General features: G+C 42.2%; 1 protein-coding gene across 2 annotated transcripts; it reads right to left on the bottom strand.

The window, feature by feature from the left end:
• Window positions 1-652: 652 nt before the first annotated feature.
• add3b (adducin 3 (gamma) b) lies at window positions 653-24,777 on the bottom strand. 2 transcript variants are annotated; one of them, XM_061087285.1, is made up of 15 exons: window positions 24,597-24,777; window positions 16,791-17,014; window positions 15,375-15,519; window positions 14,565-14,716; window positions 13,805-13,885; window positions 12,994-13,143; window positions 12,548-12,691; window positions 11,374-11,472; window positions 10,571-10,744; window positions 7,728-7,979; window positions 7,417-7,533; window positions 6,784-6,873; window positions 5,697-5,820; window positions 3,348-3,443; window positions 653-2,486 (listed from the first exon to the last, which is right to left on the bottom strand). In XM_061087285.1, exons 2-15 carry the CDS (start codon window positions 16,965-16,967, stop codon window positions 2,242-2,244), a joined length of 2,046 nt encoding a protein of 681 aa, XP_060943268.1. In that variant the 5' UTR covers window positions 16,968-17,014; window positions 24,597-24,777; the 3' UTR covers window positions 653-2,241. The 2 variants fall into 2 exon arrangements, with proteins under 2 accessions (XP_060943268.1, XP_060943269.1); XM_061087286.1 differs by lacking the exon at window positions 24,597-24,777 and adding an exon at window positions 17,781-17,943.
• Window positions 24,778-25,138: the final 361 nt, after the last annotated feature.

Below are 25,138 nucleotides of genomic sequence, written 5' to 3' on the forward strand. Positions count from 1 at the left end.
TGTTGTTTTAAAACAATGGCTGCCCTTTGGCCTGAGGTCGGAGCAGGAGGACTCTCCAACAGACAAGGCGTGTGTCACCTGCTCCGTCCTCTTGTTAGCTCCGTCAGGAGATGGAAGCTAAGTCATTCATTCAGAGTGTGAGGGATTGTCCAGAATATAGATTTGGATCCTGGCCGACCATGGAAGTGTTTTAGGGAAAGTTGATGCAAAGGCCTGTTCGTTCATTATTGATTCTCACTGTTGATTTTTTCTTCAACTGCCACAATCTGTCTTCATCTGTGTCTCATTTGAAATATTACGCCATTATTCTGAAGCAATTTTAATGTGTAATTCAATGCCCTACCTTTGACCTCACTCATCCTCGTCTCCTTATGTCATCTCACAGGATGTGTGTGTGTGTGTGTGTTTGTATAAGATGGGGGTGGTGAGAGGATCCTGTCACTCCCCCAACATGAACACCTGTTGGAGACACCAAATCCCCTCTTTGTCCCCCAGCCCCCTCTCAGTGGATTACCATGACAACACCCATTCATATCATGGCAGCAGACTGATTATACAGCTTCACACGGTTAATTATCATTGAACAGGGCGCATTGTTTCAGGGAGACGCGGCCCTTTCTTCTTCTTTTAAAGGAGGAGGCTGTGCAAGTCGTTATCTAGAAAGCTTTTATTTCATACTCGCGTTTGTTAGAAATGGATATAATCATCTAAACACACAGCAGAGCAGAATGAAATGTAGCGTGTGAAATAAATGCAAAGTACACAACAACGTCAAAAACCTGCTTGCGTTCAAAAGTATGTTTGAGTGGATATAGGTGGCAATAACATCAAATATTTGTTTCAATAAGCAATAATAGAGTGATGGAAACACGTCCCAGCTTAGTGTTGAATGGCAGTTTTAGAAGAACTGACTTTGCGACAAGGTGACGGTCATGTAAAGAAAGAAAAAACAGGTCGTAAACAGAGGAAATACAAGCACCAGGCACACACGTTACACAACACGGCTCGTAAACACAACTCGCAGTGCGTGTTCAGTCAATAAGGAGCTTAATTAGGGTGGATAAAATAAAAACATGATAAAAAAAAAAAAAAAAAGAAGACGAGTTAGGTTTTGTAATTAGATTGTACTGTCACATTTCTATGTTTTGAACATTTGGTGTAGCGTCACAAAAACAAACTATTTACAAAGGCAAAGAGTTCACTCCCCTTGGGTCAAAAACAGATCATTCACATTATTGACTGGGATGTAAATATATTTAGAGTCCTCTAATTATACTTTATATCAAACTCTTGACAGTGGCTACGAAGAAAAAGCTTTTTACGGCGAATCACCATCAATTGACTATTCGGACAAAAATAAAAATGAAAAAAAGCATCCGTCACATTCAACGTTCTGTGATTCAGACTTGGCACTTTCAAGACAGTGTCCGAACGAGCAGTGATTATCTGTCTCTTCTGTAATATTATCACTCACACACATCAAGCCTTACTTTGCAGAGCTCCTCCCGTCTGTCAGTCAACTCCTCATCACTTTTACAATAAAGCAGCAACCATGGCAACAACACCACCGACGTACAAGAACTTGGATTATTACTGTATCTTCAATCACAGCATGTTTAGTACGAGTTAGTTTATAATGTAAATATGTAAAGACTTTCAAATCATTTATTCACCTATCAAAACACTACTGTAATACCTGTAATATAAACACATGTATTATTACAAGATAGTATAGCTATGAGTATGTTCAGATAGAAATCGTACTTCTTATAAGGCTAAATGTTGTATAGTCTTAGTATATCCAGCCACTGTTACACAAAAAGTGTGATTATTACATTATTTTAAAATTGTTAGACAATTTCTTGTTAGCTTTCAGTATACATTCAACAATGAACATGTGCAAAGAGAAAAACTAATAAAAGGCCCCAAATCTGCAGCGTTCAAAAACCTTGTGTCCTACGATACCTGTTTTTTTTAACCCATTAAAAATATGGGTAGTAACATAAAAACGATATGAAGATAAGCATTCTTCTTCTGTTGGTTTTCTTTTTGCAGAGCCCTTCAGGAGTGGTCAATCACAAATTCTCACATTAAAAACAAACAAAATCATGTGATATAATAATAGCTGTGGATGAGGGAAGATTTCCTGACTCAATAATAGTCATTTCTCCTATTTCACTTGAAAATTAAGAAGGCAATTCAGACCCTATCCGAACAAGACACATATTTTACAGTGAAGACTCAGGCTTCTGTTTTTTCTTTCTCCTCCTTCTTCTTCTTGCTCTTTCTCAAGAATGACGGCGTACGGAACTTCTTCTTCTTTTTCATGGGCGACTTGCTTTGGCTCTCCGGGGTCTGAGCTCCGTCCCCCATCTTCTCCTTTGTCGTTATGGAGATTTCCACTGAGCTCACACTCAGCTTGGATACCTCGAGGCTCAGATCCTCCTCCAGCTCTGACAAGTGGTCTTTCCCGTTGGGTATTGAGTCTGTCAACAGATGAAACCAAGTCAATGATGAGGGGTGTAATGAGGCTGGAACAACACATGAAATGATCAGTCTCATTTCTTGTTCTTTTAAAGATTTGTACTAGAGGTACATCAAACACAGACATAAGCAGCCAAAGCCGTTCTCAGACATGTAAGTCCAGAAATGTCCAGAAAATTGGATTTGGACTTTTTCCGAGCTTTGTCGTTCTCATATCAACAACATAGCAGGAGATTCTCCAGGTCTGATGCGCTCATAGCAACTGGATCATGTCTGGAACATTCAGACGAGGGGTGGAAATCCTGTGTTTTAGTTCACAGCACATCAACACCAGCATCGGTTCTTATCTCCGAAAGCTCCCTGATCTCTTCGTCTTTCCAAATTCACGTCTTTGTCTGAGTCTCCTACTCTTCTAAATGTATGGCACCTTATTCTCAACCTGAGATATTCGTATTCTTTTTGTTTCCATTTTAGTTTTGTTGAAAATGTCAAGAACACGCCCACCCACTCGCTGTGAATTCTCCGGACATATCTCTGTTTTATTCTCACACAGGCTCACTCACACATTTTTACCAGGGGGCTGGCAGGAAAAAAACTCAGCAAAATATCCCAAGCAACTGACTCTGATATCTGCGTTCTCACACACAGCCCCTCCGGATGAATGTCCGCAGTTCAGTGCAGGTCTAAAAGCAGTGTTAGTCTACAAAGCTTTTCCAATGACCCACTGGGGGAAACTCCTCTACAGGGAATGGGAAATGTGTAAATCACCCTTTTCCCCCGTGATACAAAACTGCGTAAACTTGCTAATTTCGGTGTAAAAGAGGTCTCTCTCCTAACAACTTCAGTACCAATGGACCCATTACCTTGTTTGACTGGCGTCATTAAGGGGGAGATGGAGAGGGAGATGGTGGAGCCATCAAACGTGGTCATCTCATCTGCGTCAGTGGCATCATCATCTTCTGTAAAAAGAATTAAAGTCATCCGAGGTCAGTCGCTCTCATGTAATATGCTCACAGCAGTAATGCTAACAGGTAGCAGTCGTTATCATCGTCTTATGCTGCCATGATTGTATGCTAATGTTTTCTAATTATGAAGTCCCTAGAAAGGGGAGATGAGGACTTATTGCTTGGGATAATGATTGTATCACAATGAACAATAGGGAGCCTCGTGTGTATGGACCAACAGGAATCAGGTTGGCGTCTTCAGGACCTTATGGGATGCAGGGAGTAGCCACGGTAATGATGTTTCCTGTGAGTGCTGATAAGTTAATAAATGGCAGCGTGTTTGACTAATAGTTTGACACAAGTACTTATATTCACTCGGAAAACACAAAGTACAGTGGAGGCAGATACGAGTGTGATTATTTTTGCAGATATTTGGACAGAACAGAAATTACGGGACTCATTATGACTAATGATGGTGTTAGATAAAAAGTTCATAGGACCATCAAAGTGACTAGAATTCATCTAGAGGGGGACGTTAATGTCAGGACCTTATTCCATGGTAATAATAATAATAATAATTTATAAAACTGTATTACTACAGCGCCTTCTGACACCAGAAGTGCTTTACAAATTATTATCAAAAAGCAAAAATTATACTCAGCAATGCAATGAACCGAAACAGATAAAAGAACAACATTAAAACAGTAAAATAAATATATAAAAAAACGTAATAAATGTTGGTCTTTACAGATTAGTTTTTAACCGTTTTTTTTTTTTTTTTTTTAAACTGAGGCATTAATTCTGCTGTTCGGATTTTGTGGGATTCAATAACATGGTATAAAACATTTATCTCTATTACCTGACGTGTTCCAGGACTGACTCACAAAGGTCAGACTAAAAATAGAACTCTTGCACAGTTTAACTCTATTTGCACATTGTAGTTATGTTTATTTAGCTAGTTTCTTGTAGACTGTTGTTAATTGTGTGTCTATCTGTGTGAGTCCACTGAGCTGAATCAAATTCCTATGTGTACACACACGGCAAATTCTGATTCTAGAGGTGTAGACATGTTTCCCTCCTACATGCAAGCACACACACACACATATTCCTTGTCTACACTCATAACCGAGAGATTAGTATTTTGACGTGAGTCGTGTCTCTGCAGCTCATCTGTCACCATCGCTGGGAGCCGACTCACTGAAGAGTGAAATCATGACTGACTTTTGTCTGACATTTTTTCGTCCTGATGGAATTTTTGGAGGAAGTTTCTTGTTTTCAGAGAAGATAGTTTCCAACACTTGCTCCAGGCGGGAGCTGGGTACTCGAGTTGGACCAATTGCCAGCCAGGACACGGGTTTTTATGATGTTGCAACATGTACGGCAAACTTGTAATACAGCAGACGTTGGAGATAAGAGCCCGACCAATTTTTCAGTTGGCCGAGCCTTTCACAGATGGTGTTGGTATCTGTTTTTATATTTGCCCATATGAAAACATTTGTTTTAAAGATTTAACTTCAGCGTCACTCAGTAAAGCGCATTCCTCCCCCAAGGCCCTGCAGTCCCTGCTGGAACCCACATTAAAAGTCACCAGATCCAGAGTTTTTTTGGATCTAAATCAAATTGTACACACTCGTAAATATCAGCTTAAAAATGTGATTTTATTCATTAAGATCCATCAATTATTCTCTGAGAAATCAAGGAAAATGTTGAGATTACTTAATGACAAATAATAACACATCCCACCCTAAACTTTCGTTGTAATATACATGTAAACATCACCTCTCAGCTGGAGGCAACGATACATTTTTACGTATATATATATATATTAGCATTATACTGAATTAGTAATCAGATCATGAAAGCACAACTCAATAGTGTTTAATGTATGTGTATCAAAAAGTCAAACCAGTTAAATTTGATGTCATAACTCCCCAGTGATTTGCATTTGATGGGTCATACACTCTAAATGTAAATGTCCCTGTTGCCCTGGTTTGATGAAGCCAAATATCGCTGCTACTCCCTGAGATCACCTTTGTTTTTGCATTTAATTTCTTTCATGATCTCTGTGACCCCCGAAAGGATTAACTTCCAAACATCATACACTCGTAATCTATTTGGGATTAATTGTGATAGGAACCAGTGTAAATCCAAACAGGATTAACTCGAGCGGAGGTTTCCTGTGCCTCTAAAGAGCAGCGGTGCCCTGATGAGCTTTGTACCGGAGAGGAAACAGTTTGACCTCTGTAGACGAAGTGAAAAGGAAAGTACCTTCTTGTCCTTGCTGCCTTCTCTCCACCAGGCTCTTGTACTCCTCCAGCACCTTCTCCGACAGATCACTGAAGGGGTTGGGAGGCAGCGAGCGGGTGTGCTCCTCATCCTCAACGATGAAGGCCTGATCCGGTAGCATGAGAAAGACATTGTGTTCACCTGATGTAATAGTATTGTTATCATGTACTTGCAGTGAGTCATTTCTCAGATGGAACAATGAAAACTGGTTTCATATATATCTCTATGATTTTGATTTTCACGTCTCAGTTCCTGCGAGCTCATCTTAGATGTGCTTTAACAAAACCAAATGCATTTCTCGTTACTTTCTTACAGAAGTCCGCCGCATTAGTTTAGATATCTTTTAGTTTAATTGTTTAACAGATCAAAATCTATTTCACTGATTCACTGACTTCAATAGCAGCAGGCAGCTGTTTTCAGGATATTTGACTCGAGCGGTAGATGGACTGTATTTCTGTAGAAGTTTCACAGTCTCATCGATCACTTGAAGTGTTTTACAGCAGAAGTTGCATTCACACGATTCTATACGCAGCGTCCTTCTCTCACAAACCATTCATCGCTGTCTGGGGCTCATTATCTGGCCCAAGGACACTTGCAGAGGTGCCGGGGATCGAACCACCGACCCCCTTGTTAGTGGAAAGCTACAGTCGGTGAAGCATTTTATCCAGTGTCACACTGACGATTCTTCAGTATAGATTTGAATGTTTCGACTGTCTTGAGGTATATAAAATAAACTTTATGACTCTATTTTTAATAATTTTTTTAAGTTTGAATTCTACAGTGAAAAAGACAAGCCTGAAACTTCCTCCCTGTGCCAAATTTTGACATTAAAAAAGGAACATAGTGTGTGATGTGAGCCTTTAAACTCAAGTAGCTCTGATTCTTCTTTTCGGTCTTTGCTTGAGCGCTGTGTTTTTTTTTCTTATTTTAAAAAGGACATGTTGCTATGGTGTCTGAATGAGTCATCGCACTGTGCAGGAGAAATAATGTGTTGTACTTAAGCAACTGAGAAAGACGCAACAACACCAATGCACAATGGTTCTACCTGTTATTTTACTAATATACTCACTGGTCCTGGGATGGTGTCCACAACAATGTCTGCTAGTAACTGAGACTTTGGTCCGGAGGTCATCTGGTCCCCTCGGTGCTGCTCCTTTATCTGCAACCGTTGGAAAATGTATATATTTATTTTAAGATCACTTGAATTTGTAAATGATATCTTAACGGCATTAAACACTGATTTGCTCTGTATGGAAATGGAGCGTCTATGCTACAGAGTTTCTTGTCTCTGGAGTTGTATCAGTCGACACATTTTTTTTGTCAACCATCAAAAAATGTATTGGCATAATTTAAATAATGATATAATTGTTTTAGTCCAGTTGAAACACTAAACATTCAGTGATTCCAGCTTCTTAAATGTGAGAATATTCTGCTTTGTCACTTTTTATGACAACAATCTGAGTATTTGGATTCTTTTTAATCTTGGTAACATGAGTAATTTCCACGGTTTTCAGTTATTTTTTGCAAAAGCAATTAATTGATTAATCAAGCAAATAAACGGCAAATATAATAAGTAACTAAAATAAAGGTTTGCTGCAGCCCTACATATCTAATACCAATATCTGTGCCGTACATCACAAAGAGTGCAGTGAATGGAATTAAGTTTGTAAGTCTTGTAAGTGTGATGATATTTTCCACTGACCCGGTTCCTCTTATCCTGCACCTCTGTGGGATTAGTGTTGAGTGGGACAAACTGGTTGGGGTCCTCAATCTTTATCGAGGTGCCCACGCTGTTGCCTGGCTGTGAAGACTTCATCCACTGAGAGAATAAAAACAATAATTATTTGTTGGGATAAATACAAGAATAAATGCATTTAACAAACTTGCCACAAGAGGGCAGGGCAATCTAAAGGAACAGCAGCTCCCATGCTCTCGTTGTCTTTCAGGGACCAAAAAAGACGAGGATCAGATTATTAAGTTTCATGTTGCAGTTTGACATGAAGATCAACGCACCGTGGTTTTGGTCCTGGGGCTGACGTCCCCGCTGGGCGAATGTTCAGGAACATTGACCCTCAAGTAGCTGTTGGGCGAGTTGAGCCAACGGGTGCGTTCTCTCTGCTGTTTGTGCGCCATAAACTTGAAGGGGCTGCGCTCGCCGTCCTCCAGGGAAACAGCCGACACCGTGGCAGGGCTCTCCACGTCGTTCTTGGAGCGCGGCTTTTCACGGACTATGGGGTTCTTGTAAGCGTAGCCTGTTCTGTATCCCTGGAAGGTCACACAGAGATGGAACCTTATCAGTCACAGATGAAGCTTTTTACAGTTTTGTGCACTATTCACTTCAGTCCTATCATATAATCCAAAGGAATAGAAAATATCAACTATAAAAGACACAAAGTTCAAAGGATACATGCACCAAATAAGATCCACTTACACAAAGCTGTTTAATATTTAAAAATGCCGTATATACAAACAGCATTTTTGCCGACATGCCCAGTTTCAGAGGGACGAGATAAAACTTTGGTTTTGAAGGAGTTTGTTGTGAGTTGTTAAGAATACATCAAAGACCCGGAGAGACAACTGGAAATCTACTGATGGGAACTCGCAGTGTGTGCACAGTGGGGTTTGAAGCTGGCAGAACACCACTACAATCAAAATGAAAACCAGCGTTTTCTCACAGGCAATATGACAAGTTTTCCACAGAAGAAAGGGAAGACGAGCGTTGGGGCTTTGGTCGTCACAATGTTGTACAGTCTCAGCTGCAATTTGGAGCGAGGAGGTTATGTGTTCATCTGCTTGTTTGTTTGTCTGTTAGTTAGAAGGATTACACAAAAACTACAAAACAGATTACCACCTTACTAGGTGGAGCAGTGAGGGTTGGGTCAGGAAAGAAAACCAGTGAATTGTGAATCTGAATCTGGATCCAGGATAATTTTCTTTCAAATTGCGAGCTGGGGTGTTTTTCAACATTCTCCTTGATTTCTCAGGCAATAATCCATTGATCTTGAAGGGACTTATATTTATAAGTGTGCGAAATTTCAAATAAAAATCTGGATCTAGTTCATTTAAATATTATTTATAGGCTGGACTATTATTTGTAAGAGTAGTCAGCACCAAAATACAGAATGCAGCAACTGTACCAGAGTCCTCCCCGGGTTCATTTTTCCAAACCGGACCCGACCTGTTACCCACCTGTCACTTAAAGTAAAATCTGGACCCCCCCGTACCCATTAACATCTGTTCCGTGATCTGAATCGCCACCCGTGATTAAACACAACACGCCACACACAGAGTCACTCAAAAGCTAACACTCTTTGGCACTTTTTACAAGCAGCAAAGCCACCAGGAGCGTTATTCTCAGCGACTTGGCCTCTGATAATGTGTTATCCACAATCTGGTCTTCACCACCGGCTATTTCTGTTGTTGTGAGATCCATTTTCATGTACTTGCTAGTTGCTGTTGGCAATGACAGTTATTTGAGTGGAAGTGAAGGGGTCAAAGGTGATGTTGTAGACTTTCAAAATAAAACGCATCCTTGCGGCTGACGAGGCTTCATATAAGCTGATTTAAGTGTTAAACTCACACTATAATGTCTGTTTTCTCCCCCACAAAAAAGATTGCAGCCATATTCATTTTGAGCTGTGCCTGTATATAGATATATTTTTTACCCATTACCCATTCTTAGGTACTGGACGCGGTGTAGCACTCTACCATTTGAATAGAGAATTACCTTCCATTATTTGGTTTGTACTAGCTGCTTTTTTTGATATGACTCATTCGTTTTTCATACAATGAAAAGAAAGATGGGTGGACGGGAGAAGATTATTAACGACAGGGGAGATTTTTATTTTATTTTGATCATCAAACTGGTTGACGTACTTTCTCCTCGTCCACATTCCTCATGTCTTTTCAGAAGGGTTATCTCTCCTTGTTTGTTTTATGAAAGTAAAGCATTAAGTCTTTCTCATCTTTTGTTGCTGTTAAATGTGTGTGTGAGCGTGTGAGCATGTGTGCACGTGTGTGTGTGTGCGTGTTGGTGCAGGTCTATCTCTAAATCATGCGCTCCCTCCTGTATTATGAGACGGGACTTTTACTGCAGCCAGGGCTCTTGTTGTCTCTGTTTCTTATTTCACCGTTGGGATGAATTCCAACTTGATCTCTTTCATCAACCTGGCAAACTCCTCTGGCTCGTAAGACCAGAACTCCTGTTGCAGCGGGTGTAATGGCATATTCTGTGCACCCGGCACTAAATTCAACAGCGTCTGAGAGAACGCCAATTCCTTTTCCTCCTCTGACTCCACTGGAGTCCTTACACTGAGTGATTGTGAGGTCTGCATTGCTCTAACTGGTCACAGCACGGCTCGCCATCTGGAAGCTATGATTGAGAGAGTGGGCAGGCTGGGATCACACAGAGTTAACACAGCTGCGGCCCACTCCAGCCACAGTTGTTAGAGAGTAGCTCACTCAAACAGACACGGGCTGACATCTTCTGCGTCCACAGACCACGTCAGCCTCTGGTCATTAGCAGCTCAGGTTTGGAATAGCAGGGTTCAAACTGTGGCACAGCACAGACGTAGTGAGGGAGTAGCAGGAGCAGATGACAGCCTGTTAACCACTGACAAACATACCAGAGTGCTCAGCAGGTTCTCATGATAATCACATAATTCTGTAATTGATGTGAAAAATGTTCTGCGGCTTCCGTAAAACAATACGATTCGATTACACAAATCATTTTCTGATTAATTTACCAAAAATACACAATTTCATTGTGTTCTCTAATCAGACACTTCCTGAGGAAGCGCCTGAGACGGGAAACCCATTGCATCATGGGTAAAAGGCCCGGGTCAGGGTTCACTCACCAGGTTGTCCAGCATCCTCATGAGGGACTCGAACTTGGCCTCGCCCACTTTCCACTTGACCTCACGGTCCATCACAATCCCGGCAGCGGCCACTCGGTGGGTCAGGGGTTTGAACTTCTCGCGGTCGAGCAGCAGGAGGTTGTCCACGCCGCAGGAACAGCCCAACGCACTCACCTAAAAAAAGACACCATCACAAAGTTATTGTACCATTCTTACTTTTAGAGCCAAATTATTATTCATAGCAAAAAACCCTGACAACTTCCCCCAGCGCATTTCCTAACTTACTCAGACAGAGGACGTTCATCTCTGCATTTTAAATATTGTCTTGTCAAAGATACAGTCTGGTTGTCAGTTCAAATAGAATTGTAATTATTTGCTAACGGAGCTGTCAACGTGTCAACAGGACTGGAAAAACAAATGCAGTCCAGACACAACGGGATGATGGGGGGAAAAAAACAGCCCAGCCGGAGAGTCTGAGAAACACGGCAGGACTCCACCTGGCTCCTACTGTGAACACTGCTCTCTGTCTTTATTCAAACATACAATATGTTTGACTTCAGTTCTCATTTCATTTCAGCCTCTGCAGTCACTCCGACTCATTTGTAAGAAAGGAAAAACATCTGGTGAAACGTATCAGTGATTCATCCACATGAAACTCACTTATTAATGAGTAACAATGTGTATCAGTATTGTTTTGGGACCGTATTCAAATTTACAAATTGTTTGAACCAGAAGGTTGCAGTTACATTTCATTACCATGTGGAGGCAGTGTCAAGCACAGAATATTGAGCTTTTCATCCTACCTGGATTTCACAGGCTTGCTGTGCATGGTACACGTAGTGAAAAGCTTCTTCGACTGTTTCTCCCATAGCGAGCAGCCCGTGGTTTCTCAGGATCATCACCTGTAGAACACAAGAAACAGTTCAGATGGGCAGTGGGCCACATTAATAACTATGGCTTTGGTCATACCTGCTATTTACATCAGTGGACGGATCTAAGTTCACAACTGGCATAAGAATGTGTTTCCACTAGAGATCAGATCTAAGCTCCTCGCTCTATATGCAGATGAACACGTAGTTTTTTTATCCAGTCTGACTATGACAGATGGGTCTGTTGTCAGCGTGTGTGTGTGTGTGTGAGTGTGTGTGTGTTACAGAGAGAAAGAGAGCAGGCAGGGGGGGGGGGGGGGTTGAGTGAATCAAAGAAATGCGCAGAACTCTAAGATGAAGTGAGAGTTCACTCGTTTCAAACAGAAAATCAAAACATGGAAAATCAATATCAGCAGATCCAGATGTGCTAATGCAAATGAATAAATTTCCGCATTAATTTGCAAATGTTTCCAACACACTGGACATGGCACAGGTTTAACTTAACAATAATCCTATTTGTCTGCTTTATCTGCCATAAACACTGCAGTCTGATCATTGTGCTCCTTCAGTGAACTGATGCCGTCAGATTTTACTGAATCGAGATGTGGATTCTTGATGTTACATAGTTTTGTTGAAATATATCAAGAGTTGTTTTTAATGTAGATGTCTGAAGATGGTTAAAAGAATAGTTCAGCATTTTGGGGGTAGTGATACTTTTCTGGCACTGGCTTCATAATCATCAAACAGATACAGACTGTTATTAATCTTCTTCTGAGCCGTAAAATAAATTATATTGTCAAACTAGTCCTTTAAAAGTTGTTTTTAGTATCTGTTCCTTTAATGTAGTGATTCAAACTGAATACAAGAACAATTAAATCATAGTTTTAAAGAAAATGTTTATGGTTGGAGTTAATAAGGAAATGGTCATAATATTTCATGTGTTGACATTGACAAACCAACGGTTGTAAATGGCATCATATAAACCCACTGGCGCGAACAGTATGATAAAATAGCTGGAGACTATTTTTTCCGTCCAGTCGATGACAGCCGGCTGTATCTCAAGTGAAAGTGAGTGTGTCACTAATGGAGTCCCTTGGTTTGACAGTACCTTGGCAGTTGGGCCCAGAGCTTTCTGAAACTCCACCTTCTCCTCTTTATTATCCAGGCTGCCATGGTAACCGAAGCAGCTCACGTCTCCCAGAAGCAAAGCCTCCTGGGAAATGGGCAGGATTCCACATTTCATCGAGGACACCTGTTAGCGTGGGATAAAGGCAACAAGAGTCTGTGACGCACCGACATCTAAATAAAGGCATTTTTCTCTCTCTCTCTCAAATAAAACCTAAAGACGGCAACATTCATGACACTCTTTGCATTTTACAGCCCAGCTTCAAAGGAAATAGTAGAAGCTAAAGGGCGTCTGCATCTAAAATAACCAGAGGCAGGGGGCTGCTTTTAATTCAGCCCCTCTCCTCTGGTGCAAAGTAAGCATTTAGTGGCAACTTTAAACTTTGAATACGATGGAGATTATTTAAAGGGTGCTCGTGGTGAACTTACAGCAGCCGTGGCAGGGGAGTGGATGTGGATGATGCATCTCATGTTCGGGCGCATGGAGTAAATGGCAGCGTGAGGCGTAAATCCAAAGTGGTCAATCGCCAGATCGGTGCAACCCTGGTCCACCACTTCACCGATTATGTTCACCTTCACCTACATGTGGGAGGGAGATAAATCTTAGTTGATGGATGACATGACAGCTCCCATGAGTGAAGCCAAAACCTCTCCATCACCCCCTAGTGGCTGGCTGCAGTATATTCGTAAACCCTGCTTCCTCCATGTTAGCTGATGGGACGTGGGCCAAACCAAAGACTGTATGTGATGATTGATGACATGACATGTCCCATTTGTATTATGCTTCTATTTTTAGTTTATTATTAGTTAAGCAGTTTAAAAAGAAAGACAAAGCTTACAATAAAGAATTTCTCATAAAAATAATTCGGTGTTTCTTTTGACCCTTCATTTGTCTGATATTTTGGAACCTGCTTTGTCTACACCTGGCTCATTACTACTCTCCTTGCTTTATTGGCCATATTAATTCACCTTCAAGGGCATTTACATTTAATGAGGTAAAGGAAATTAAATGAGAGTCGACTCCCTTTAGGTTCTGAAAATGTGTCACCACAGATCGTCCTCCCTATACAAATTTCAGCGTTCAGTGGATTTACATAGCCACTGCTTGAGATAGGACATGGTCAAATGGTGCCAAGTGCCTGTAGAAGAGCTCATGACAACCCCTGACATGACAACGCATTGTTACTCACAATTGACTCATGACAACACACAAACACACAGACACACACATTGTGCTTACCAAATTCGCTGCCGTGACCTCAGCGAAAGACAGACCTCGTGGACTGATAAGAATATGGTCCTGCTCTGTACTGACACGCACCTGAGAGAAAACAAATCAGAACCCGAAACATGACGAGATTATAATAATATAAATAACATTTCCCCATTGTGAAACACCTCCTATTCTACTGCTGATTATAATCCTCATTTTTAAGCTCCTACAGGAGAACTTGGGACTGAGATATACACACGGTATATTTCTGACTCTTGATGCCTCTGCAGGAGTGTCACCCCCATTAAGTCATTCTTTGCAGGGTCGAGAATCTCGTTACAAAGCAGTGACGCCGTGGGAGTCCAAATCTTCAGGCTTCAAAAAGTTTGATTGGATTTGTCAGTGCTGACACTTTTGACAGATTCAAGGGTAAAAGAAACTCTGCTCCCACACAGGAAATCTCCTCTCTCTCTGAAAACCCCCAAAAACGTGAGTGATGAAACTTTGTCTTCAGGGGAAACTCTGAGCGGCTTCACATCTTGTCATCTCAGGTGTTTGCCACATATCTCATTGTGAATTCCTCCCACTGTGGATCAATTCATATTCAGAAATCTTATTTTTACTTTTCCAAACCATAAATAATATGATATAATTTCTGAAATAGACAGGTGTTCCCCTTTAAGCCCTCCGGGAGACCGCGGGGCTCAGGTACAGATACACAGGGCCTGGTGCTGCATGCATACTTTAGCAGGTGTGCAGTGGAGTGTGGTTCTGGCGTTGTACTCACGGTGATGTAGGAGCTTGTAAAACGAGCCCAGCTGAACAGGTCAACAAGCCGGTAGAGGCTGGCCAGCCTGCAGCGACCCAGTTTCTCCCCCTTAGCAAACGAGGCCGACTCGATGCCGTACAAGTCGTTGATGGGACTCACCATCCCGAGGCCTACCGCAAGACATAACCATCAGTTTAGAGTTTGAAGTTTTTCGGATGTTTTCATGGTTTGCTTCCATGTGAAATGTGAGACTCTGCAGCTGAAGCTTAAAAAAGGACCTACTCAGAACTCTGAACTTGAAACCGAAGGGTATTTTGGACCAGAACGCCGTATAAGGACATTTAATGATACAGGACCCTATCTTTTTACAGCCACTTAGGCATTTTAAATGAAACAGGGCTGCCTTGGCAACTGCACAGCCTTTACTGTTACTGTGACATTTCCCAAATATTTACATTTCGGATTGTCAGAAGTTTTTTCAAAATTGATCTTTTCAGCTTCAGTGTTCTTTCAGGAAAATGGGGTTTAGAGTTTATGCTTAAATAATTAACCCTGCAAACAGCTCTAGTTGATGACCAAGACTGGTCATGAGGGCAACTTAATAGAAACGCTGACTATGAGGAATTCTTTAAACATCTTTCTGCCTCTGCCAGTGTTTCAGGGTCGATCAGTGTCACTAGAATCCTGAGAATCCACCCAAGTGACAATGAAGATATTCAGTCTGCATAATGCACACAGAAGAGAGTAAACACGCTGAATGACAATCAGGCCCAAAGGGAGATCGATGGAGATGTCTACACACACACACTGAAACACACTGCCACTCACTGACGGGCGAGGTCAAAGGGCCCACCCCTCCCAAGGTGCTGGCCATGACCAGGTCTGCGATCTGCCTCAGGGCCAGGAGACCTGTGGGGTTGTCGCCTTTCGTCATCTGGTCCTGGATCAGGCCTTCCAGCTCGTCTTTAAACACCTGCAGACAGAAAGAAAGGAGTTTTTCTTTTTTAGGGTGAGGTGAGGTGAGGGGAAAAGAGAACAAACACTATTGTAAAAAATCTGGTAACCTAACAAACTCATATAGACACAATGTCACTGTGACCTTGTTCCGACACGTCCTCAGGATGTGCCAGGGGGCGCAGCGCACTTCCAGACCCTCCCTATTACTACAGTACACAAATCACCAGAAGACCACTGACTGCTTCTTTGTGTGTGAACAGGGATTTTCATTAGAACCAGGAGCATTAAACCTGACTATCAATTTACCAATTTATCAATTGTACTATTAAGTGCAGCCTGTGAATCTTGAAGCAGAAAACCCCTTTGCTGTGTGTGCTGCAGCTGAGCTCCAGCATTCTGCTTCATCCCACCACAGTTCCCATGGTGATGAGAAGAGGTCGACTTGTTGGGCCTGTTACGCAACCACAGATGAGTGTGGGCTCGTCTTATTTCCATGCACTTTGTTGGCATGTGTTTATTGCACCTCCTTGTACTCCAAGGGAGGCAGGCTGGACTAATCCGTTTATCATCCTCCTGGTTTATATTAGATAATATCGGCTATTAAATACACTTGGCCAAGAGTTTACTAGGTTCATTAATAAGCTAGGACTGACACAATAAAACAAGATGTGTAGAATTAATCCTTCTATCACAGAGGTGAAACTGTTTCATCATTTTGTAGTACTGTTGAATTATATTGCATTACACTGACACGTGTTTCTAGGCCTAAATAACACAGACACCTCTCTGTATAGTGCACAAAGAAAACCCACAATCATTACACAACTGATTGTTGTGCTTCCTGCAGATGAATATACACGTCATGTCCCGGCTCCTGGGCGCTCTACCCAAACGCCACCATTCATCTGAGTTTCGATTGGTCCCCAAGGACACCAAGTCGATCGGGCTGTGGTTATTATAGTATTAACCGGTAATAACATAAATTAAAACTGAAGTGTCACTATTTATAAACACATTAAACTGGACTTTCTCTGTAACAGAAGCACATTTCATCATCGCTCTGTCTGCAACTCTGCATTAGATTATGTTTAAAAGCTAAGGCAGCAGCCAGAGAGGCAGTATTCTACACAGCTCTAAGCACAGCCGAGCATAGAAAGTGTCCTTCACATTCAACAAGAGAAAACAATGCATCTCAGTCTGAGGAGATCAGAGCATCGCATATCTCCGGCTGCTTATTACTCATCCACGGTGAAAGCTAGTGTGTAGGTGGAGCTGCAGGATACATACTGGACTCTGCAGGATCTGCGTGACCCTCTTCTTCTGCCCCATCATGTTGAAGTCCTCCCTCAGGTCCGGGGACATGGTCCTCTCCTCCAGGTGTGCCAGGTAGCGCTCCTTGGGGTCGCTGCTGGACAGGGGCAGGGTCAGGGACCCCGGGGACGGCCTCACCTCCACAGCACTCATCGCCTCACCTTGCGGCCTCCTCCTCCTCCTCGCTCTTTGTCTGGGATCTGCAGGAAACACAAAAATCGCAGCTCGCGTCACAACCAGCCTGTCAGGACAACGGATGGTTGTCGCTCCAGCAGGGAACAGATACAGCGTGGATGCAGCTGTGACTCATGTAATTACATGGGAGACAAAAGAGTGGGGAGCATTGTTGTGTGAGTGATGCTTCTCTGTGAGTAAAGAGCGGATGATTTGGTCGTGGCAGCTGGGAACATTGGGAGGAAAGTGCTTTAACAGGACTGCAGCTTCAAACCAAAACTACTCATGCAGACATGTTACCTCTCCACAAACACTTATTCCTCTACTCCCTCACTTCTTTCTTAGAGGAGTTGACTCTCTCCTTCTTCTCTGCACAGATGGGGGGAGGCCCCGGTTTATAGAGAGGAAGATGAAAGCAACAACAGTTTCCCCCACTTCTACAACTCGGCCAGTGGCAATAAAAACCCTGTGAGCAGTAAACAAAGGTATAGGCCTCGTGTTGGAATGGGCCGGTCTGAATAGCAGCCTGCGCCTCTGGAGCTGCAGTGTTACCTGGATGTGGGGGTTGGGGGGGGGATTGGAATCAAACATTCTCCCCCTTATCTCACAGACACAGCTCGTCCCTTGCTGCCTCTAATAACACTCGAGGCATTTAATTACCACGTTAAACCCACTTTAAGCACTTTAACTAACAGGGTGGTGATGTAGTAGAAGTAGACTTGCAGGAGCTTCGTCAAACACAAAGCTCCATGCGTAAAAACAAAACAGTTGGAGCTAGTTTGGATAAAGTACCTGAAACAAAGTGCTCGTGTCTCCCCGGGACGATGTGAGCTCGACTCTCTCCCACCAGAGGCTCCAGGAACGTGGAGGGAACCCGAAGTGGAGCGGACCGCTGCTAGTTCCGATTCGGATACATTGTGCGTAAAATGTATCAAAACAAACAAAACAAACAAATAGGAACAAATGAAAAGCTCTCAACTTGGAGCCGCTGCAGCAGCAGAGCCCGGCTGCCCGCTGTGGAGAGGCGAGGAGTGAGAAGCGCCTGGATGGAGGAGGAGGAGGATGTGGGTGTGTTTGTGTGGGAAAAAAGAGAAAAGTGACCATGTGACTTCTCCACCCACCAGCAGGCCCTTTCGATATTCAGCGGGAGAAAAGAAGCAGCCACTCAGTTCAGCCTTCATAGGTGACCCCCCCCCCTCCCCTTCCCCCTCCCCTGTAATCACACTGTACACTTCCTATGTGTGGATTTTTTTGGAAACCTTCCTATTGTGGGGAGTTTGTTTCTCCAGGTTTTGCCACAGTCTGACAATTCAGATGAATGATTGTGGATATAGGACATCTACACTTCTTAGTGAGGATTTGGTGTTTTTTATTAATCTTCCTCTCTCTCTGTCTCTGTGCCTGTGATTTATGAACTCCAGCAGGTTGATTTAATAAATAACACAGAAACAAGCAGAAGGTCAGACATTCCCCTCATGAAACCACATTTACATTTTATTTTGATCTCCATAAACCTGCCAGATAAAATGTTGACAAACAACCTATCTTGTAAAGTTTCCTGACCCATGCCCATCTTTCTGCCGAGTTTTGCTGTAGTGTGTCAGGTAGTTTCTGCATATTCTTGCTGACAAACAAATAAACCTATAAACTAATCTACTAACTATAATGACACTTGGTAGAGCACATACAAAGGCCCAACAGTCCCCATTTGAAATCCATTTGAATTCGCTACATCAGGATTTTGTTTGGATCTGCACCAAATGACTCACACTCGTGAATATTAGTCCCAACTATTACCTGCCTGATTGTTTTCATCAAGATCTATGATTCATTCACTGAGATATCAACAAAAATGTGGAAAAACAATCTTGCAACTTTCAAGAAAAAAAAAAGAAAATCCTGGATCTTCACCAAAATTCACTTCCTGACCCCTGCCGCACCCCCCCACCAAGTTGTATGGTAACCCATCCAGTAGTTTTTGTGTAATCCTGCTTAACAACTAGTCACAAACAATCAGTCAACAAACAAACAGCGAGGGGTGAAAACATAACCTCCTTGGCGAAGGTTCTCTCCTCAACACCTCAGAGGTTTTCACCAACGAAGCCAAAACCAGAAAAAGTGAGCAGCTCCACCAGAAAAATACGTTTTCCAAAATAGAAGATGTTTGCACATATGAAGAAATGAAATCCAGATGTTCTGTCAGGAGGAGACATTATTCCAATTTGTAATTCTTGTAGTCACATCACATTTATTCCCACTTGTCCCAAACCTTTACATCAGGGCATATTGTTATGGGCCTCGAGTTTAACTGCACCAAACTTACTTTGGATTGTTTATCCACGATCGCCTCACTTTTTAATGTTCAACAACCTCTGCTGAGTGTTGGCCCTACTTGCTTCGTGACCACGCTGCGCATTCGCTCACATAATGATAATATAGTGGTTATAACGCCGGCTAATGGAGCCTCACACTGGTTTGTTTCAAAAACACTTGCACGCTGCTTTTCTTCAAGTGAGTTAAATTGGTTCTCTTACTGTGAAAGCGAAGTAAGATCAAGATGAAAGTGAATATGAAGCTGTGCAGATTCATCCTGCTAAATAGAGCAGGCTTCCCTCTCCTCTTTCAGCTCTTTTCTGCCTTGCTGGTCAGCCTCTGCAAAGAGGATCTTAGCATTATTCAAATGCTCTCCATATTAGGGGGAGAATGCAACTCTGGAAACTCTCATTTTCACGGCACCCTGCTCCGGCTATAGAGTTATTACCCCTTTAATCACACGCAATCAGACACGCTCGCGCAGATATCTCGATTTTGGGGGAAAGAGACAGAGGAGAGGAGGGACTGGATCACCCACTGACACAACAATTCCAGGAAACAGAGTGGAGTCTGGGAGGCAGAGCTGAAATGTGGGCATATGGGTTGATGTAATGAAAAGCAGAACTTTCTCACTCCAGAGCAGTGTGACCCCCTCAAACTCTGAAACCCTGCCTCCCTGCTTTTGGCAGAGTTCCCACGGAAACAAGCTTAAATGTCTGCACACACACACACACACACACACACACACACACACACACACACACACACACACACACACACACACACACACACACACACACACACACACACACACACACACACACACACACACACACACACACACTCACACTCTCACACACACACAGACGCACAACGTCCTCCCACCCACCAGCCTCCGCATTCTTGCTGACTGTTTGAACTTTTCAGCGAGGGCAGTCTACCTCGGAGGCATTGACCAAATGTCAGATGTCATTAGTTGACGTCTCATTCATAAATATTACTACAGAGGAAACTGATGTCCGCAGATAAAAGCTCACCTTTGCTTTGAAGCAAACTTTGCCGTTGCCTTGGAAATAATCTCGAAATGCAACCACATGCTTACCAGATAAATCAATGAAATCTGGAATTTGTCAAATCCAGGAAATAGCATCATTAAAAAGCAAATAATAACACAGCAACTAAAAAGTGTTTTGGGGAAGCTCTGCCCTCATTCTAGTTTCCTTTATCAGATCCCTAACCCTGCTGTGTTGAATTTACAGCTTCAAAATCCTCCTGATTTCCTCAACAGTGCTGTGCATCATCCGACAGAAGGTAGGTAATAATTTAATATAAACACCGAAGGCTGGGAGTAGGTTGATTGAAAACCACCAACTTAGCTGAGCACAGAAACTCCAGAACAAAAGTAAAAAACTTGTTTCTCTGTGCAGAGCGAACTCAAGAGGCTATGACGAAGCAAAAAGTCGCAGCTCTTCCATCTGAGAGGTTTAGGTGAGAGCCGTGAATGTGAGATGTGAGATGAGGAACCAGTGTGAGAACCCTCGTAAAACTGGTGACAGAGACATCAGCATGTGAATGATGAGTGGTGTCTGTGGTGGTTGAGCTTTGAGATGAAGGAGTCTGGAACCATGGCAGGCACTGACAGAGCATGTTGGAATGGGAAAGAGACGCTGGTGCGTTTTGATCTGGTTTCTCTGAAGAGGGAAAAGTTTTTGGCAGGAACATGAAGTAGTTACAAACTCTACAGTGAGGGTGTATAGAGATAATGTACACAAGGACATTGAGTGATCATTCTTTTGGACTATAGTCTCATTATTAACAGTACAAAACTGGTTGTGTGCAACTTGAGAAAGCCAAAGTGTCTTGATAGCCACCTGGTGGCTGACCACAGTACAGGTCGTAAATCCCACCTCCTCCATGTTAGCAGATAGGACATGGACCAAACTACAAAAGTTTGATGATCAAATTAGTTATTTGATTCTATAAAAACTAGTGAAACGTCATACTTGCAAACTAAGACATGATTGATCAAGTGCATGTATCGGCTCCGCCCCCTGGACGCTACTGTGCAGACTCTAAATACACAAGATGGCAGCGTTGATATAACTACTTGGATAATTCAGCTTTATCTCTGGTTAGTGGGAGGAAGTTGAGTCGTGTTGGCCATCTTTATATAGACTGTATGGTGAACTGTCAGAACATGCACTTTTCTATAGATTTTGTAAACTGAGATGACATGATTGCGACATCATCAGGGTTAATTTCCCAAATTTGGCAAAATCTCAGCCAAAAATGCAGAGGATGTTTACAGTCTAAGTAGTACTTCATCCATCCATCCATCCATCTTTTATCTACACTGCTTATCCTTTAAGGGACGCATGCAGGCTTGAGCCTAATAAATTAACATGAATCTTAAAGCTGGAGCTTGTTCCTTTTACTTCATTTAATATTATTCACTTTTGATATACTTTTCCTAATCAGTAAATCCATAATGATGAATAGGAATTACATTGTATTATGTTTGTGCTGTCTTTATGCAACTTTAACCAGCATTTGATTACTTACTTTTTCCCATAGTTGAGTTCTATCTTTTCTTTCGAGGTCATTTTAATTTAAATGATTTCAGGCCAATCCATCACATGACTTGTACTAATGCCAGATGACATCTAACCACACTTCAATGGATGTTGTTATATTTAATGTATCCTTGTTAAATCAGATCCTCTCTTAAAGCAATAAAATTCAGTTCATTGAAAAGAAACGCTTCATCTTTTCTCTTTTCCTCCGTCCCTCATCCGCTGTTCAAGCTGTCAGGAGGACGACAGTGATCTAAATTCAGCCTGAATTCTCAAGCACATCATGTCAGGCACAGAAAATATACAGCTTGTTCAAGGGGGGTCTTTTTTGCAAACGTCATCTAAAAATATTTGTACATTACAGATTTAGAAATGGCAAACATCCATTGCCAAAGATGAAAGGGGTTAGGGTTAAAAATATGAAAACTTTGCACAAGACTGTATCAGCATGGTTGCTTTGGTAACCAATGCCTGTGCTGGCTCGTGCCTGAGGCTGAATTAGGAGGAGGAGGGGGATGGGTTCTAGATAACGTCCACTATTACAGAAAAGTGGGTGATTCCTACGTACAAAGGGAAAATTAGAACTGGACCAGTACATGGAAAAACAAATCAGTACTTATCATCATATTAGAAATTATAGCACTGGTTACTCTGCCTACCTTGATGTATATTTTCTTGACTAGATTCACAACTTTGTTATACAGCCTTATGCAATATATCAGAAACAATTCGCCATGATGCCAAAGCCAAAACTGAATTTTAGAATTTTTGGCCAATTTATTTTTTAAAACTGGAATAACTTAAATATCACATTAAGATAAGGATTCACTTAAATTTTCACTTCTCTGTCATCATCACTTTTTGGTGATCCCTTCTAGAACGTTCTCTCCTGATTACACAATTTCCAAGTGTGTTCTGTGTTGATCTTTCAAAGATTGAAATCTGAAGTGTTTCTCTCCAGCTAAACTTCTTTGAAATATGTCAGAGTTTTCCCAGTCCCCTCTCAGATATCCAGTTTCTGGTAATTAGTCTTTGACCTTTGCGGGGTCACCTTAACTCTGATTGCCGGCTAGATTATACCATCTGTTTGGAGCCATGTGACAGCACAGTAATCTTGGGATCTTAGATTTTACTTACCAATTAATATTTTTAACTAATGTGAATTGTCAACCCCATGTGCTCATGGGTCGTAGCAGAGTCAACCACAGATTACATGCCTGCAAAAACCCCTCAACATCCACAGAGAGTAAATGTTCTGAAATGCTTGGTTATCTTTGTGACAGTTATGTGCTCTGTCACGCAGACAGTTTAATTAGGTTGAAATAATTTAGACTGCTGTCTTAATGGCTCACTTGATGGACGTTTGGACAATTCAAATGACTGATCAGTACATTATGTAAACCTCCACACTGCCAACCTCCCGGGGAGAGCTCTATTTCCAAAACAGTCACTGAGCACAGAGGAGTGGAGCTGCATTTCCCAGACTGGAAACACGAACTTGTAGTTTTACAGGAACTTATTGTTGTAAATTAAAATAAACATTTGCATTAAGCAAAACGTGTGCAAAGCTTTTTCGAGGAAGTGTTGGAGTTTTTTATTTTTCCTGCAGAGTGGCTAGCAGCAACCGTGCACACTTTGAACCCGAAACTGTTTACATTGGTACAGCTGGATCAGCTTCAAATTCATGTGTAGAGCTGAACTGGCGAACGCACACAATCATGTAATCGCTCACACGCACGAACGCTAAAGTAGTGAAAACGACGGAAAGAGACGAGCTCTGTTTACTCAAGAGGAGAAGCTGGCCGTATTCCCTCCTGTGGTTGTGTTTGGACGGCCTCCATGTTGGAGATCTGGTGGTTAGTGTGTGGTTCTCTTTAACCGAGTCTGAGGAAGCGGTCTGGCTGTAACACATTCCTTGTTATCACGTTCAGACCGAGACTGTGGGAAAATGAAGATGTGATTTTCGCTTTGGTAAAGCTGTAAAATTTCCTATAAACCGCACATGGACGTCTTTAAACTTGACCTTTCCCGCAACCTGGGAAACGTCCAAATCCAGCGCAGTAAAAGAATACCGTTTATTATTTTAATAAAACTCATTTAGTGAGGAGGCGACGACAATCGTAAAACTCAATCTAGAATCCATAAAATAAAATAAAAAGTGCAAACTGGAACAGGAACAATCCATTGCACGGGTGAAAGGGTTTGGGTCACGACCCTCCTTTTGGGGTTTTACGGCCGTCCATAACTCACATCACCAGGCTACACAGATTATGAAATCCTGCGCTGCCCCAGCCCCACATCTAAAGTCAACAAATGCTTGTTCGGAGTAATGCTTCCAGAGGGCGACAGTAATTGAAAGCAGCTGTTTGAAGTCTCTGCAGCTGGAGTTGACAGAGCAGCTGCAGACGGGCCAGTTTAACAATGAGGGTCTGCTGCGAAGTTAAATGCAACGAGAAACAGACACAATCAAGTCTTAATTCTACAAATGCATGTGCACGATGTCTTGATTTTTTTGAAATTGAAGGAAAGGAGAAAAAAAAAGCATGTATCACAACCAAAAAAGAAGTCGATCCTCACGGATCATAACGCTTGCCTTCATTGAAAATAACCTTGCACTCTGCAAAAGCTTCAAAGCCCACACATCAAATATATATTCTTTGATCGCAGCTCAGATGAATGCCTGCAGAAATAAAGCCAAAAAAAGGAAAAGAATGTAACTTACACTGCCGGTGGTTTTTTTCCCCTCACACTTCTCCTGCCGGAGAATTCCTCACGTTTTGCCCCAAACTCCCTCAGTTCCACCAGTTGCTGCAGAGCTGTTTACATTATCACTTTGAAGAGGTTCATCTGGTTTCCCAGAAGAGGAGGCGACTGCTGCTCTGCCTCCTCTGATCTCCTGAACTCCCTCGGTTCCTCTGTGACAGTGGCTGCCTATTCTCACAGGAAGGCAGGGAAACGTGTCAGACCGGGCTCCTCAGATGAGGCTGGACTGGACTTGGAAATGAAAAAAAATACAGAAAATGGGAGGCACAAGATTCCACCTCGACTTATTAAATATGCTGCATTCATGTGATTCAAAGAGCTGCAAAACTAAACATGTGTGAGAAGTGAATGTTTTATGAAGCAGGAATCAGTATCTGATGAGACAGGGAGGGAAACTGCAGTCATCGCAGAGCAGCCATATTTTCTCTCTGCATATTGTGCCGTGCTTCATGTTCTATATTTTGCTGTTGAGGAGAACATTGCACACAATGAAAGCTCGCC

The sequence above is a fragment of the Limanda limanda genome, chromosome 15, assembly GCF_963576545.1.
Source record: "Limanda limanda chromosome 15, fLimLim1.1, whole genome shotgun sequence".
NCBI lineage: Eukaryota > Metazoa > Chordata > Actinopteri > Pleuronectiformes > Pleuronectidae > Limanda > Limanda limanda.

What these genes read in the sequence shown, in the direction of transcription:
- add3b (XM_061087285.1), bottom strand. Translation starts at nt 16,967, where the DNA reads ATGAGTGCTGTGGAGGTGAGGCCGTCCCCGGGGTCCCTGACCCTGCCC. An exon ending in CCCTTTGACCTCGCCCGTCA is followed by an intron (nt 14,717 to 15,374) that starts GTGAGTGGCAGT and finishes GTCTTGCGGTAG; the next exon opens with GCCTCGGGATGGTGAGTCCC. An exon ending in TGGACACCATCCCAGGACCA is followed by an intron (nt 5,821 to 6,783) that starts GTGAGTATATTA and finishes CTACCGGATCAG; the next exon opens with GCCTTCATCGTTGAGGATGA.